This window comes from Nipponia nippon, unplaced genomic scaffold (genome assembly GCF_047370975.1).
Source record: "Nipponia nippon isolate SJK-2023a ecotype South Korea unplaced genomic scaffold, ASM4737097v1 scaffold_11, whole genome shotgun sequence".
Classification (NCBI taxonomy): domain Eukaryota; kingdom Metazoa; phylum Chordata; class Aves; order Pelecaniformes; family Threskiornithidae; genus Nipponia; species Nipponia nippon.
The window spans coordinates 1,749,972-1,764,661 of NW_028262302.1; the positions used below are offsets into that span (position 1 = coordinate 1,749,972).

The following is a 14,690-nucleotide window of genomic DNA, read 5'->3' on the forward strand; positions in this document are numbered from 1 at the left end:
AGCATAGTTTAAAAACAAAATCATTTAAAATTCCGTCATGTTGTAAAACTTCGATTTTGTTCTGATATAATGACTCAGCATTAGTGAAGTACTGCAGAAGTTCGAGGCTGCCTAATAGGGGATTTATGCCTCGCAGCATGGGGATTTCATACAAATAGATGAAGTCAGTTTCAGCAGCACAAAGTGACATTATATTATGGGCAGATGCATTGTTATTCTGGCAAAAGATGAATGATATCCGTAAAACATAACAACCTAAGAAAAAGTGGGGCCAGGTTCTTGGGTAGAATACATAAATGTATACATATATTGAAGGGATGGGGGGGGGGGAAATAGATATATACTTTTAACAGAGAGGGAAAACTGCTCGTAAAAGGGAAAAAAAATTGTGTAAGCTTATTTCTTCAAAAAAAACCCAAAACACCAAAACCTACTTCCCCCCCAAGAAAAACCCTTGTTTGCTTCTGTTTTAGAAAATCTAATGAGGCCCCTTAAGAACTATGGAATCGCATGGTGAGCATATGTTTTAATTTAAATCAAGCTTCTTTACAGAGTTACTTGGTATTGTGCTGGAAAGCTTAAGTTTTTGCTTTGTTGTTTCAGCATGTCTATGGGTTTCTTGGTAGAAGAGACTGCCCCGGTTGTGTGGAGAGGGCTCATGGTAATGTCAGCTGTTGAGAAATTGTTGAGACAGGTAAGGTCTTAGGTAAATATTTGTGTTTCAAACTAATCAGTTACTTTAAAATGCATTTAACTGATACATGAGTGTCCATGACATTATTTCATATATTAGTGGTGAGCGTTTTTGTATCTTGGTGGTCTTAAATTCTTAAGAATTTAATCTTAACTTCAAGTAAGAGGGAAAGTTGACACTTTTTGTCTTTACCTATTCCCTTTAAATAGAGCTGTTTTTCCATGCATTTGGTGAGTGAATCACCCCAATTTGCCTTCCTTCTCATTCCTTTTTATGTTTCTTTATGCAGTTGTTAAAAAAAAAAAAAGGCATTTTGAAGTTGCCTAAGGATTTGAATGTATAGGTATCTACGCATATCTACAGCTGTATTCCCTTATGTGCTTGTTAATTCACCAGCACTAAGAATTCTTGGATGGCGTTTGACATGTGACAGGTACATAAAATCATTAGATACCATCTCTGTGTAATGCAGATAGATTGTTAGTTAATAAATTTCCTGGCATATGGAAGCGGGGTGGCTTTTTTATTTCTTGGCAGATATCCCCCCCCCCCCCTTATTGTGAATAGATCTGTGAAGTTCTAATGAGACAAACAGCTGAAAAAATGCATTAAGGTTGTATATTTAGACTTTAAAGTGACCCAGATTGTTCACAGCTGACATTCATTCCAGGGATTTAATGTATACAGCTTGGAGATCCCTAGGTTTCTGTATGTCTTCTGTAAATGCCTCCAAATCTTGTGTTCCCTTAAAGAAGATTTTTTTTTCCAGCCTTTTTTCATTTTTAATGAATTCTCCTCTAACAGAGCCTCTAGAATAGTAGCAATCATTGCCCTAGTCAGAAAAGCCACGTGTCTGCCAAAATTTCAGGAAGAACATCTTTGTCTAGATTTGGCCTTTAAAAATAAGGGGTATCCAAGCCAATAGCTGTGGAAGGCTGTTCTGACCTCTTTGTGTGTTGCATTGCATTGGCCAGGCTCACAAAGACCAGAGCTTAAAACCTCAAAGGTAGAGCTAAAGTTAGTACCTGCTGTATTGGCGTGCTGAATCCTGGGAGACTGAAGACTGGCAGGCACTCCAGTGCTGTTACTTCAATCAGTAGTATCCCCAGATGGGAAGCATGTGCCAGCATCCTTGTGGAGGGTGCGGATGATGCCATGTAATGAGCTCGTTGCTCCCTAGCAACCAACGAAGCAGTTACATGCTGGCTGATCATGCTGTAGGAACGAGACAGTCCATTAATGCTCAGGGCATCAGTGATTTCCCTGACAGTGGAACCTGAATTCTGAAAGAGGAAGGGTTTACAGCTAAATTTCTTCTCCCCACAAGCATTTTGCTTCTGCATGATGACCAGGGTAGTCCTAAACCTGTGCTGGAAAAAGTTGTTTGCATCTCCTCCTTAGAAGAAAGAAGCTCACAGATCACAGGGAGAACCAGCAGGTTCTATCTGATGTACAGGTGGTTCTTAGAAAATAACTAATAAATTTTCCAGACTAACACATGCTATTTTGGTTTTAAAAACAGTCATCTTCCTTCTGAAATAGTTACTAGTCAGTCACAAGAAGGGGTTAACTGTAGAACCAATAGTGTTACAGCCTTGGACACCTAAACAAGAGAGGACCACAGCATGCGGTGATGTTTTTAAAGATACTATCATTCCGTTTTATATTAGAAATAGTTTTGTGATCTCTTGGGACTTTGAAATATTTCCTTGTTTTCTCTTTATCTGGTTGATCTTAGCTATTGCCTTTTGTTTGACAGGATAAAGTTGCTTGCAAGAGTAAAATACTTCTGCTTGTATTTAACTTTCTAAAACCATGTTCTTAAGAAATAGCTGCTTTACCTCTATAGCTATATATAAGCCATTTAAATTAGCTCCCAAATCTAGATTTATAGTATAATATAAGTGTAAGGAGCTTGTGTGCATTCAGACAAGCTGATAAAATATTAAGTTCTTAAAATAATTAAATCAGCCAGATAGAAAACACAGAGGTTCCCAGACTTTTGCATTAAAAACACTGGGTGGTATTTTATAACGGCGTTTATTGTTAGATGGTGGAGGGTTTTTTTGTTTGCTGTAAGTGCGTCAAGACTATGCGTTCACTCTGTAAATAACTTTGGATGCTTGTTTGTTTTTTTTTCCATATGAACAAATCTGTTTTCCAGAGTTTATCATGCTTCAGATACTCCAATAAAGCATTGAAGGGCCTAGTTTCCAAATTCATTAATGGGGACTTGTTAACTCATTAACTTGTTAACTCATAATTGGTCTGTGCCTGCAATGAGTATTTAATGCTTCTCTTACACTTGCAACTTATTTAAATTTCTGGAATTCTTACTTTGGAAAATACACTTATTAAATATATACATTATGTGCTTTCTTATATACTTAGTGCATGTAACCTCACTTTGTAATATGTGTGTATTTGTCCTTCTCTGATTTTACTTCTTTGGTGGATGAATGGCTTTTCAACACAGTCCAGAGTCCAACCTCATTTTTGTCTCTTTTCACTTCTATTCACATATGGCCAGGATGCACACCACTTTTCAGGTAAAACACCACCTTTTAAATCCAGTCTGTCTTTTTGCCACATGTCTAGTCTGAGAAACTACTTTTGTTCTTGTGTGTTGTATGGTGTCAGACTGGTAGAAAACAGGCAATAATATTGAAGACCAAAACTAGTGTGTGGTGTCTCTCTGGTAACCCATATCTCACGAGCAAGGACGGTTTCCTGGAACACATCATACAATTTTCCTTATACAGAGTTCAAAGGAAATGTGCCTTATAATACAAAACAGAGTTAACAGTTTAGTATACTATATTACATACATTACATATATATTGATGTATGTGTATCAAATCAGTATATAAATGAAAATATATAGCATATCGATTCTATAATGTGTCCTACTTTTTATTAAAGTGTTGCTCAACAGAAAAGAAGGAAAGGGATGAAGGTAAGTTATTGAAAGAACAAGAAATACATATGGAAATGATTTTTCACCTGTAGTGAAAGTCAATTACAAACAGTAATGGAACATTTGATTCTATATAAACATATTCATAACTCTTTCAGTTAAATATATCTCTAGTTTACATGCTTTGAAATTATCCAGAGCTTTGTTGTGGCTGAGAAGTGACTTCTTCGTTCACATAGTTAGATGTACTGTAGGCCCATTTGCCCTGCAGGGTGATCTTTTTCTCTTATTGGGGTTTTAACTCTTCCCGTTTCCATGCCACAGTTACCTTCATGTAAAAATTCTTTCACCTCTCTTAACACTTCCTTTGAATCTTGCTTGCCTGTAGGTGAGATAGAAGAGAGTATTTTTTTTTTTTGTTTACTTGAGTTTTTTAAAAGACTTCTTTTCTCTGATGATATCATTAAAGCCCAGGCAAGGGAGCTGTGATAGTTCTCCAGTGTCATCTGTAACACTAGGCTTTTTCTATTCAGTTTTCACTTAACATACACTTCAGAAGCTGCCTACTGTTTTGTATAGTCCCATTCAACACTTGTTCTGTTACTCTGTGTGTGTCTTGACTCAGTGCTATGGTACTTGGTTCAGATTAACCAAGCTACCTCAAAAAGCATCATCTCGGTGTATTTGTTGTGGGAGTGACTTCTGATTAACCTTTAGGGTACAGTAAAGATATGAAATTTTTTTTGAGAGTTACCTAAAGCCTGTACTTTAACAGTAATGTGTCTGAAAAGCTCTGTTGAAGTAAGTATCAGGTAGACAGCTAAGAACCTCAGAAATGTAAAGATTATTAAAAAAAAAAAAAAAAAGGCAAGCAAAACTTGTTCACTGGTTTAAACTGCTTTTGCAACAGGGATTTTTCAATGGTCATCACTGCTGCCCCACACAGTCTGTATGGTAAGTTTTCTAGCACCGTTTCTGTCTGAGGACATCTTGACAGTTCAGTGGCAAAGGAGCAATTAGAAGGGTGCAGGCTCAATCCTGAACTGGTCCTGGAGCAGCACGACTGGCTGCTGGACGTCCTGGAGTACATTGTGGCAATTGTTCTGCCAAGAGGCTGGAGGAGAGGAAGTGGCACTGTGTTGGCTGCCAAGTTAATAGCTGCTATAGTCAGAGCAGCAATACAAATAGAGGGGGTTTCTTGTTTAGGCAGTAACCAGTAAAACTTTTAATACAAAGTGTTAGTAAGCGTTAGTTTCTCTGATCTTGAACTCTTGATCTTATTCTACGTGCGTTATCAAGTTGAAATACCAGCAGAGAAGGAAAAAAATTGGCTATCCAGTGGACAAGTCAGTTTTTCTATTAAAAAAAAATCAAATAAAAAAATGGGACTACGAGTAAAATACAGTGCATATTTCAGCATGTAGTGTTTTCCTTGTATCTTTCTCATATCAATAGATAAAGTTGTATCACTGTTAGAAGCAAGCGTTACCTATACAACATGGATTATAGATGTCAGCAATTCTGTTAAGTGCCAACAGTACCCTTGGAACTAGCCCAAAAATCTGCTCTCTTTTCAAGGCAGGGAATCTCTGGTTGATTCACATCCTTAACAGGATTTCTTACCCTGACATGACATTTTAACCTATGTTTTTGCAGGCTAGTCAGATCTCACGTGGCAAGACTCTTCTATTTCTTCCTTATCATGCTCCTTTGGAGTATCAAGAACGTTTTGTGCATTGACAGCATCCTTGGTATAGTGTGGCTGTAAAGTAGAGCCTCAGTGCTGTGAAGAGTATTGTGAGCTCTAAAGATTACTTAGATGTACCTGATAAGGATGAACACATTTTCCCAGAAAGATGATGAAGCTTTTCCTGTAGTGGCTCAATTCTAATGAGTCCCTAAAATACTCTTCTTCTTATCTAATTGTAGTTCCTCCATCTCATTCTTGCTGCTTCTTCTAGCACCACTTTAGTGCCTCTGTTTTATAAAAGGTATGTGTTGAAAGAAAATAAAACAAAGTTTCACTGGGAGGGATATAATTGGAAAGGAAAGCATACAGGGAAGCAAATTATGTAAAACTTCCAATGTAGACCATTTGCACGTGAGCAAAAGGAGATAGGGCCTTGCACTTTGAAGCATGGACAGGCCTTATCCCTTGTAGATTCCTCTTGAAAACCATAAATTCAGCAGAAGAATGATCAAAATTATTTTATTAGCTCAACCCAAAGCTGAATAGCGCTGTAGTCTGAAGATCCAGTCTTGTCCTTTAAAAAAAACTTTATCTGAGTTTATGCAGTTATTACAATTGTACGTAATTTTGAAAGTTTGGCTAGAGATGGAGATATTGTGTGCTACCTTTCTTCTGAAGCTGTCCTCTACTAAGAGAAGAACTGCTTTGAAACTAGCACTTGCCAGAGGTAATGGTGGTTGTATTTATATAATAGAGTGTGTATGTGTGAATATACAGACATGTACTCAAACCTTTTTTGTAGCATAATTCTCTGATGCTTATTTCTCATACGTAAGTAGTTGTAGAGCATCATATGTTATTGGGAATAGGGAAGATGCAGACGGATAAATTGTCTTTGAAGTATTGAGCAGACTGTGGGTTGTGAGGTCTGGGATATTTCAATAGCCTCCATGAAAAAGCTGCCATAGAAGTAACAGTGGAGTGAATGGAACCGTAAAAATTTATTTTTGAAGATTTGGGATTAGATTAACTTGGAAACAGTAGTAGTATTTAATTCTTGGAGAGCAAAGACTATGGAGGCTACATTGTTGTGGGTTTTTGATCATTGCCTGAAGTGGCCCATCTCTATAGAGGAGATTATAGATGTTCAGCAGTATTTTTGTTTGACATCCATTAGTTGGTAAATTATTATGTGCGGTTGCTACTGTTTGAGAAGTATAGATGTAGTTATTGGTATTCTCCTTTCCACCATTTAAATTGGAGATGTTGCATATGTGGATTTGGGTACAATTTTTCTTTGTCTGGTTTATTTTAGGTATATGTTAAAGCTGCACTTGGGAAGACAAGGAAAATAGATAAGGTATTGAGAGCAAATGTATTTATACCTGGTAAAATGGCTACCACACTGCCATTGACTGTTTTACTGTACGTGTTCTGTGCAGCAGAATGTTCTCTATAAGGTGTCTGTAGACATCAGTCTGATGTCTCATTTATCATGTGTGTTTATAACGCACTGTTAAATCTCATAAATTCTTCAGCATATAAATTTTCACAGTTTTGTACTGTCTTGTTTGCCTGTGTGTATGAATAGATTTCTTACAAACAGAACAATGGAGAGACTAGGGGAAACGATTCCAAATTAGCAGGAACTATGTGTATTTGATTTGGAAGCAATACACAATAAGAACATTGTCAGTAAGGTAGTTAAGTACTAAGTGTTGAGCCGTCTGCCTGATTGATTAGTATGGTTTACTAGGAGTTGTCCTTTGACTTCTGTTTGTGTCCGCATACTGTCTTTTGCCTTACATTTTTGGACCATGGAAATTTCATTCTGTGTTTATAGAGTGTTCAGCACGGTAGTGAGTTATCACTTCTTGAGAGGTGTGCAGAAATACAAAGACTAGTATTTACAACTTCCAAGTAAATCTAAATTTCTTCCTTTGCTACTTTTCATGTTTATGAAATAAATTTATTATATATTTTTTTCTATTGAGCACACTATATTTTGTGTTTTATGTTCCCAAAGTATGTGTGTGTGTCAATGATACAGAATCTGTTAAGAATGCCTAAGATCAATGTAAATGTACCACTGGCATTCACCACAACCAATATTCATCAGAACCTAAATGTCTTTTGCAGGTACATGCACAATAGCTTAACTTCTGATGGTACATGCTGCCTTGCATATATATTCTTCAGCAAAGAGCAATCAAGGTGATAACGGGGATGAAGCATGTAATATGTGAAGAGACACTGAGAGAACTGTATTTTTTTGTTTGTTTGTTTTTTGTTTTGTTTTGAGAAGGTTAAAGGCAGATATGAACTGCTGTCTTCAACTACCTAATGGATATGTATAGAGAAGATGAAGGTAGATGCTTCCTGGACGTGCACAGTGATAGCACAAGAGGTAGTGTGTGTTGATGTACTCTCAGGCATCTTAGAATTGAGTAGCAATTCCATAAAGAAGGTTGTGCTGGAGACCTATTGGAATTTTTTTTGCTTTAGCTTTAGTAGTTTACTGCCTAGGATGCATACCTTTATGAAACTCAACCTAAGGCATCTGGCCCTCCTCTGTAGTGCATGGAGAATCATAGGTTGATTTTTTTTTTTTTTTTTTTTTAAATCTTGCTATCAGTGTCGGCCTTGATTATGTTACAGTCTAAATTGGACAAAGAAAATTTCAAAGATGGCAGCAAAAGACATTTTAAAATAAGAAGTTACATGTGTAGAATAAATCTTTTATGTCAAAATTTTTTAGAAGAAAGGTTGAAGAACGGTAACCTTTCCTGAGTTCAGGAATGGACTCTGGAGACATGGATTTGAAAGCTAGCATGTTTTTAAGTGTTTGCTAAACAGGGATACTGGTGGTACTTATTTACATGAAAAATTTCAAAATACGGACTACAGTAGACAACTAATGCCACTCTTCTGTTTTTTTCCACTAATAAGGGAGTCTGTTCGTTCTTTCTAGCTGCTGTAGGTTAGATGCAGAAAGGGACATGGGTATTGCTGCGCTGAACACTGCAGTGCCTAAGAGGTAGGTGCCCTGCCTGCAGGAATGGAAACTCAAACTAAAGCCTAGGCTGGAGTTACTGCGTACCTGGGATGGTGGGAATACATTGCTTGTCATTCCCAGTGGTACTATCTGAGGGGTTACTTTCCCCTCCTGGATATACCTTCATACTCTTTGGCACTTTCTTAGGAGAATAGGTGCAAGCCTTGTATTTTGAGGGTAGCAAAAACTTCTTATCCTTCACATCCGTGGCTTGAGCAAATTGGTGTAAAGTTCCACTTTTGCTGTGTTCCATCACTTGTATGGTAAATGTCATTGGGGGCTTGCTCAAAGATAAAATTGTTATTAGTGTGGGCAAAAAACTGTCTCTCATCAGAATAAAATTAGTGAGAGAGTGTATTGGTGGATGAGAGAGAACAGTGAAATGGGATTTAGCAGAGAATGACACGTATGGGTCAGGAGGAAGATGACAATAACAAGTTGATGGCCCTGATTTTTTTTGCAGCTATATTTTGAATGAATTGAAAGGATCCCAGAATAGTGACAGTGAGTCAATGATGAAAATTATTCTTATTGTAAATGTAAAGAGCAAGTGAAGAAAAAGCACTGCAGTGAAGCCAGAAGATTTTTTTTATTATTATTTTTTTTTAGCGTGGATTTTATTTTTAACACTTTTGGTTTAGGAAGGGCTCTCTATCAAGAGATTACCATTGAAGGCATTTAACTGGCATTATGGCAGTAAATTTTCAGGACAGGAAAAGAGTGAGATGCTGCAATGGGAAATTGTAGCAAAAGTAGTCAGAAACATGAATAGTTGTTAGTATTTTTTTTTTTCAAACTTTTATCATCTTTTTGCCTTTTAATACCATTTAAGAGTCTATGCACACTCATCCGTTTATCAACAGAGTAGATATACCTAAAGTGTATCTGCTGGCAGATTAACATTGTTTTCTTCTTTCTATATTTTGTGTTTCAGCAACATCTTTCACTTGAGAGTTTTTGATAATTTCAAAATTGACTTGTCTTTCACAATATTCATGTATTTTTCCAGTCTGCAAGTAATTGAGGAATTGAGGCAGATAGGCTGTAGCAGGATATTTACAGTTTATGTTTCATAGAGCTAAACAAAGCTGTGCTTATATTATAAACTACAAAGATGTGTTTATACTTTGCAGTGCGTAATCCTAAAATACAGTAGTCTCACCAGGTGTCACTACAGTGAAAAATTTGCCAGCATTTCAGCAATTAAAAAAATATTTCTTCTGTTTTATTTTTCTGTTTTGAGTTCTCTTAGCCCAAGATGGGCATAGAGATTGTTAGTTCAGGCTAAAGTCTGCTACTTTACAGTTTGGGGAAAAAAAAAAAAGTAAGTTAAGACATCACTGTTGTTCAGAACAGTAAGAGCAGTTGCATCTTCAGGGAGTTGGGATGCTTTTCTGGGTTTTTTTTTTTGTGATCCAAAGTACAAAAATGAAAAGATCCAGACATTTTGTCCCTACACATAAGATAACTGATATTATGTATTTGTTCTATTTAGAAAGGTCCAGATCCGCTATTGAGATATTTTAAAAAGGGGAACACTCAATAATAAACAGTGGCCAAACTTTGCAGCGCTGAGACTGCACTTTGATATGCTTCTTAGGCTGCATCTACAGCTGTCAGACAGTAAACAATAACTCTGAATGCTTGTGAGATTTTTTTCTTAAATCTTTAATAAGCTTTCACTTAAAGCAAGGAAGGTCAATTGGGATCCCTCATTTTATCGCTGAAATTAAGGAAATTGTTTCAAGGGCAAGATAAGCAGATGACCCACTCATCCTTTATAAAAGAATTTTTTAAAAAAAATGTTTATACTGATTTTTGGTTACATTTATTTTGCTGAGGCGAAAGGATGAATAAACTAATTTCTTCTCATCCAGAGCCCGCTGAAATCAATGGAAATCTTGACACTAATTTCTACATCATGCTTTAGTTGTCATGTTGATGTTTAGAAAAGCCTGTTACAGGAATTTGTATAATCATCACTAATTTGCTCAAATGCTAATAATCACCTTGAAAGGTCCTGTCTGTCCAGAGAGAGCTGCCTTAACCAGTCCCAATCAGTATGTACATATTTGAGGGAAATTATTGTACTTCCTGGAGATGAGAAGCGAACCGTAGATTCAGGGACGTACTGCAGCCGAAAGCACAAAAGGCTCCTTCTCTCCACCCCTCTGCCCACCAGGTTAACTCCCCATGGAGTCAGAGTATTCCTACCGTCACCCAAGTACAATATAGCCCTTTGACTCGACTGCTGCTCTGTGTTTTGGGACGGGTATAATTGAACGCATCTGGGCTTGATTCTTTCTTTTTGTTTCCGGCTGAAGCTACAAAACCTGTTCTGTTGCCTTTCTTCTCTTAATGAACGAAGCAGGATCTAGATGGATCCCTGTAGCTTTATTGGCTTGTGTTAGCAGCTGATAGAGAAGGGATTATAGTCTCTGAAAGGAATTGACAATCATAGAAAGAAGTGTTAGGAAAGCCAGAAGAAAACAGAAACATTAGCCAACAACTTACTGCTGAACTGGAAGTGTTTGCAGTAATGTATTTTAACTGTCTTTGAGGATTAAAAAAAGAAAGGCAAAAAAAAAAAAAAAAGCCTAACAACATAGTGAGAATGTATTTACAGCAAACATTTCTTGGCCTGGTTCCTCAGCTGTCATGGTTATGACTGTGCAGCTACTGCTGCTGTGGGAACAGGCTATGAGAGTATTTTCTTTGCTCTGCTTCCAGTAGTCTCATCTCTCACACAGATTACACAGGTATGCATGTGTCTGCCCTCCTTTGCATAAAACAAAACAAAGGCAAAACATGCAACTGTTTTGCTGGGTTTGCTGACTACACAGAAGGAAATGGTACAGAGCTTATGGTGTCTCAAAATGGCTGTGCTGGGGTTAGAACTGATTTTTTTTTTTCTTTTCACTTGGTTTCTTTTTTTTTCTTTTTTCCCCTTGAGCTTTTAAAGGAAACTGGTTTGAGGTTTAAGGTTTCTCTGCAATGAAGTTAAGAATTTTGTGCTAAGTGGCATCCAGCTTCATTCATGGAAAGAGGTGGTGATTTAACCATGTTCTTAAGTGTTTGCTAAACAGGAATACTGGTGGTAGAGGAACTAGGAAAAGAGAATGCACTATTTGTTTTCTAAATGAAGCTTCCATTATTTACGTGAGACTTTAAAAAAAAAAATACTAGCCACCTGATGCCACTCTTCTTTCTCTATTCTTCTCCACTAATAAGGGAGTCTGTTCTTTCTTTCTAGCTGCTGTAGGTTAGATGCAAAAAGGGACTTGCTGTGCTGAACACTGCAGTGCTTGAGAGGTAGGTGCCCTGCCTGCAGGAATGGAAAGTTAAACCAAAGCCTAGGCTGGAGCCACTGCATACCTGGGATGGTGGGAATACATTGCTTGTCATTCCCAGTGGTACTGAGGGGTTACTTTCCCCTCCTGGAGGTACCTTCAGACTCTTTACCAATGCCTTAACAGAACAGGTGCGGTGTCTTAGAGTGCTGCAGTTTAGAGCTTGGTGTGGAATAAGTGGAAATTAATGGTGTAAGTCAAAGTTGGTAGGTTCACTGGCTGGAAATGAAAAACACTGAAGATGCTGAGCAAGAGGGCTATTTGGAAAAGCCTATGGGATGTGTCTCACTTTCTCTGTCCTGGATTTCTGCACCTAATTGTAGCCTGTATCAGACAGCTCTGTGGAGCTCAGATTTAGAGCCAAAATCTACTATCTTTTGTTATGTGCCAAGACCTTTCTTTTGGTTTAACTTGACAGGATTATTCTCTGTTCTTAATAACAGCCTGGGAAGTTTCCATAACCATTCAGCCTGGACATGGGAGCTGCAATTTCAGTTACTTTCTCAGTTTCGCATTTAAGCCTGTATTTCCTGCTACCTGGGAGAGTGCCCTGAAATCACATACAGCAGTCAAAACCTTCTGCTCTACAGCCACGGATGCAAGATTCTTGGGGCCAGGACTAGACGTGTGAAGGGGGAGCGTGACCAGTGCTATGCAGGAAATTCAGTTAATCCGAAGTTTCAGCTTTCCAGGTTAATACCTCAGCTACTGGCCTTATATAGGGTCCTCGGGGCTTCTATGGCTTTTGCATTCTTGATCGTACAGTGGCCCAGGTAAATGCCGCCTGCCTGAGAAACTGAAACTCACATTTTCCACTTCATGGATAGGTTCTGTCATATGTCTAATTATGATATTAAACAGACGCAATTATAACAGCAGAACCACAGGCTTTGTTTTGTTTTGTTTTTAATGGCCACGGGCACTCAGCTTTGTGTTAGATTTGGTGTTATCACTGGCAGGTGCGTTTAGAGCATGCCTGCTAGATTGGGCCTGTAAGACTTGCTCCTTTCTCACAAATGTGCGTGTAATTAATGAATCCCAAATGGGCTTCTGGTTGAAACTTGGTGCTCAATGGAGATTTTGGTATTTCCCTTCCTGAGTAGTCAAGATCTTTAGGAGAATTTTTAGGGTTGCTTCTGAATGTGGTGGAGCTCACCAAAGCTGCTTTTCTAGTTTTGTTTTGTTTTGTTTTTCCATTTTTCAGCATTTCTTTTTCATCTTTTTGATCCAAACAAAAGTGGAACCTCCCCACCCCTAAACATTGATACATTATTTAGCATTACACACTAATTTTACTTAGTAAATAAAGTATGAATATAACTATATAAACAACTTTTAAAAATCAATATTGAATTAATATATGTTAAACTGACTGCACAGAGTTGTTTTTTTCTTAATAATCCAACTTGCATTCTGACTGTTGGAAGCTGACAGACTGATCCTTCGCTCACACCGTCGTCCCATATGTCTTTTGCTCCCAGAAAATAACTGCAGATACCCAAGAATAGCAGCAGCTTTTGTACCAGTATTCTTTGTAGAAAGTGATTATTTCTCACATACCAAGTGATTGACACAAATGTAAAGTAATTGTGCTTAAGAGATTAGAGCCTCTTTTTTTTCCCCCCTCCCTAAGAAAGGAAAAACCCCACTTTTCTGTACTATTTATGAAGCTGCGATAGATGTTTCTCCTCTTACAGTGTTTTGCTCCATCAACAATGTCTTTTAAAAGAAGGAATATATTCTCCCAGCAGAATGATGCCTTTGGAATACAGCTCTTTATTATGCAACTAAAGTGGGTGCCCATTTTAAGTACTTTTTGTGCTAGATGTAAACATTTTTTTTCTGTATAAAAACCATGAAGTAAGAATTGGAGCTAAATAAAAATGTAGGAAGCAAATGAAAATATGCAGACTGTCCCTTGCTTGACAGTAATCACTCAATGTCCCTGAAATTCATGGTATCAGCACCTTCAGCAAATTATTTTAATTAGGTTTAGAATACAAATAATGCTTTTAATTTATTGATTCAGATTCATAACTGAGGGTACTGGTGAATACAAAAGCATGGATTTGTGGGCACAGCAATTATTTTGGCAATCTATATGCGATGCTTTCACAGACTGTCTGTTGTCTAATTCATAGTAAATGCTCTTACTACCCTAGGAATAAGAGCTTCAGCACATCTTTGAATTGTGGGAATGTTACGTGTGCAACTGCAAAATGTGTACAATTTTGAAATTTTATTTATTTTTATTTTTATTTTTACATCTTGTCTATGTCTTTAATGTACTTACTGTGTTCCTGTCTTTGTAAGGACAACCTATATGCAGTTGTTCTTGCTCCTTTCTGACCTAAAGGCAGTTCTTTTGACAGAGAAAGTGTACTAACTTCACAGTCACAGTCCCATGGTCAAGAATCCCAGTGAGTCAGTGATCTGCTCTGCTTGCTCTCGCATGTATTCTTACTTACACTCTTTTTTCACACTCTCTCATCTTCTTGAATCTTCCTGTTGGATTGAAAGGTTCTGTATTTTGTGCAGCCTTGTTCTGACGTCGTGCTTCTCGTTGGGTGTATTGATTGTTGTGCTCCAAGGTAATTCAAGCAGACTCTCCAATGCTGGTTTCATTTACAAGGGTAGACTATTTTGAATTCAGTGACTGGGGAGGATATGCTTGTCAATTTTAAGTACAGGAAGTTTGGAGGATGGAGTTTTGTCCATATTTGTGAAAAACAGGTTATTTAAAAAAAAAAAACAACCAACATTTCATTATTGAAAATTTATGTTTCACCTCAAGGCTACTTACTCTGAGATCTGATAACATCTCACCAGACAAAAAACCAAGCCCCATATTGAGATTTACTGTCTTTTGGCCTCAGTTCAGCGGTCCACATCTAATTGATTCTATTCCAGTTTTTGTATTGCACAGTTTATGGTAATATCAGAGGGTTTTCTTCAGCAGCATCTTAAGTGACTTGAGCAACATC

The 14,690-nt window shown here is 37.5% G+C and overlaps 1 protein-coding gene across 2 annotated transcripts in view; it reads left to right on the top strand.

Moving 5' to 3' along the window:
- NUBPL (NUBP iron-sulfur cluster assembly factor, mitochondrial) overlaps positions 1-14,690 on the top strand; it is an 88,943-nt gene that overhangs the window by 33,082 nt on the left and 41,171 nt on the right. For both annotated transcript variants that reach the window (XM_087747140.1, XM_087747141.1), the window contains exons 5-6: positions 474-513; positions 604-694. In XM_087747140.1, the coding sequence (XP_087603266.1) occupies positions 474-513; positions 604-694 (131 nt within the window). The remainder of the gene's footprint in view (positions 1-473; positions 514-603; positions 695-14,690) is intronic.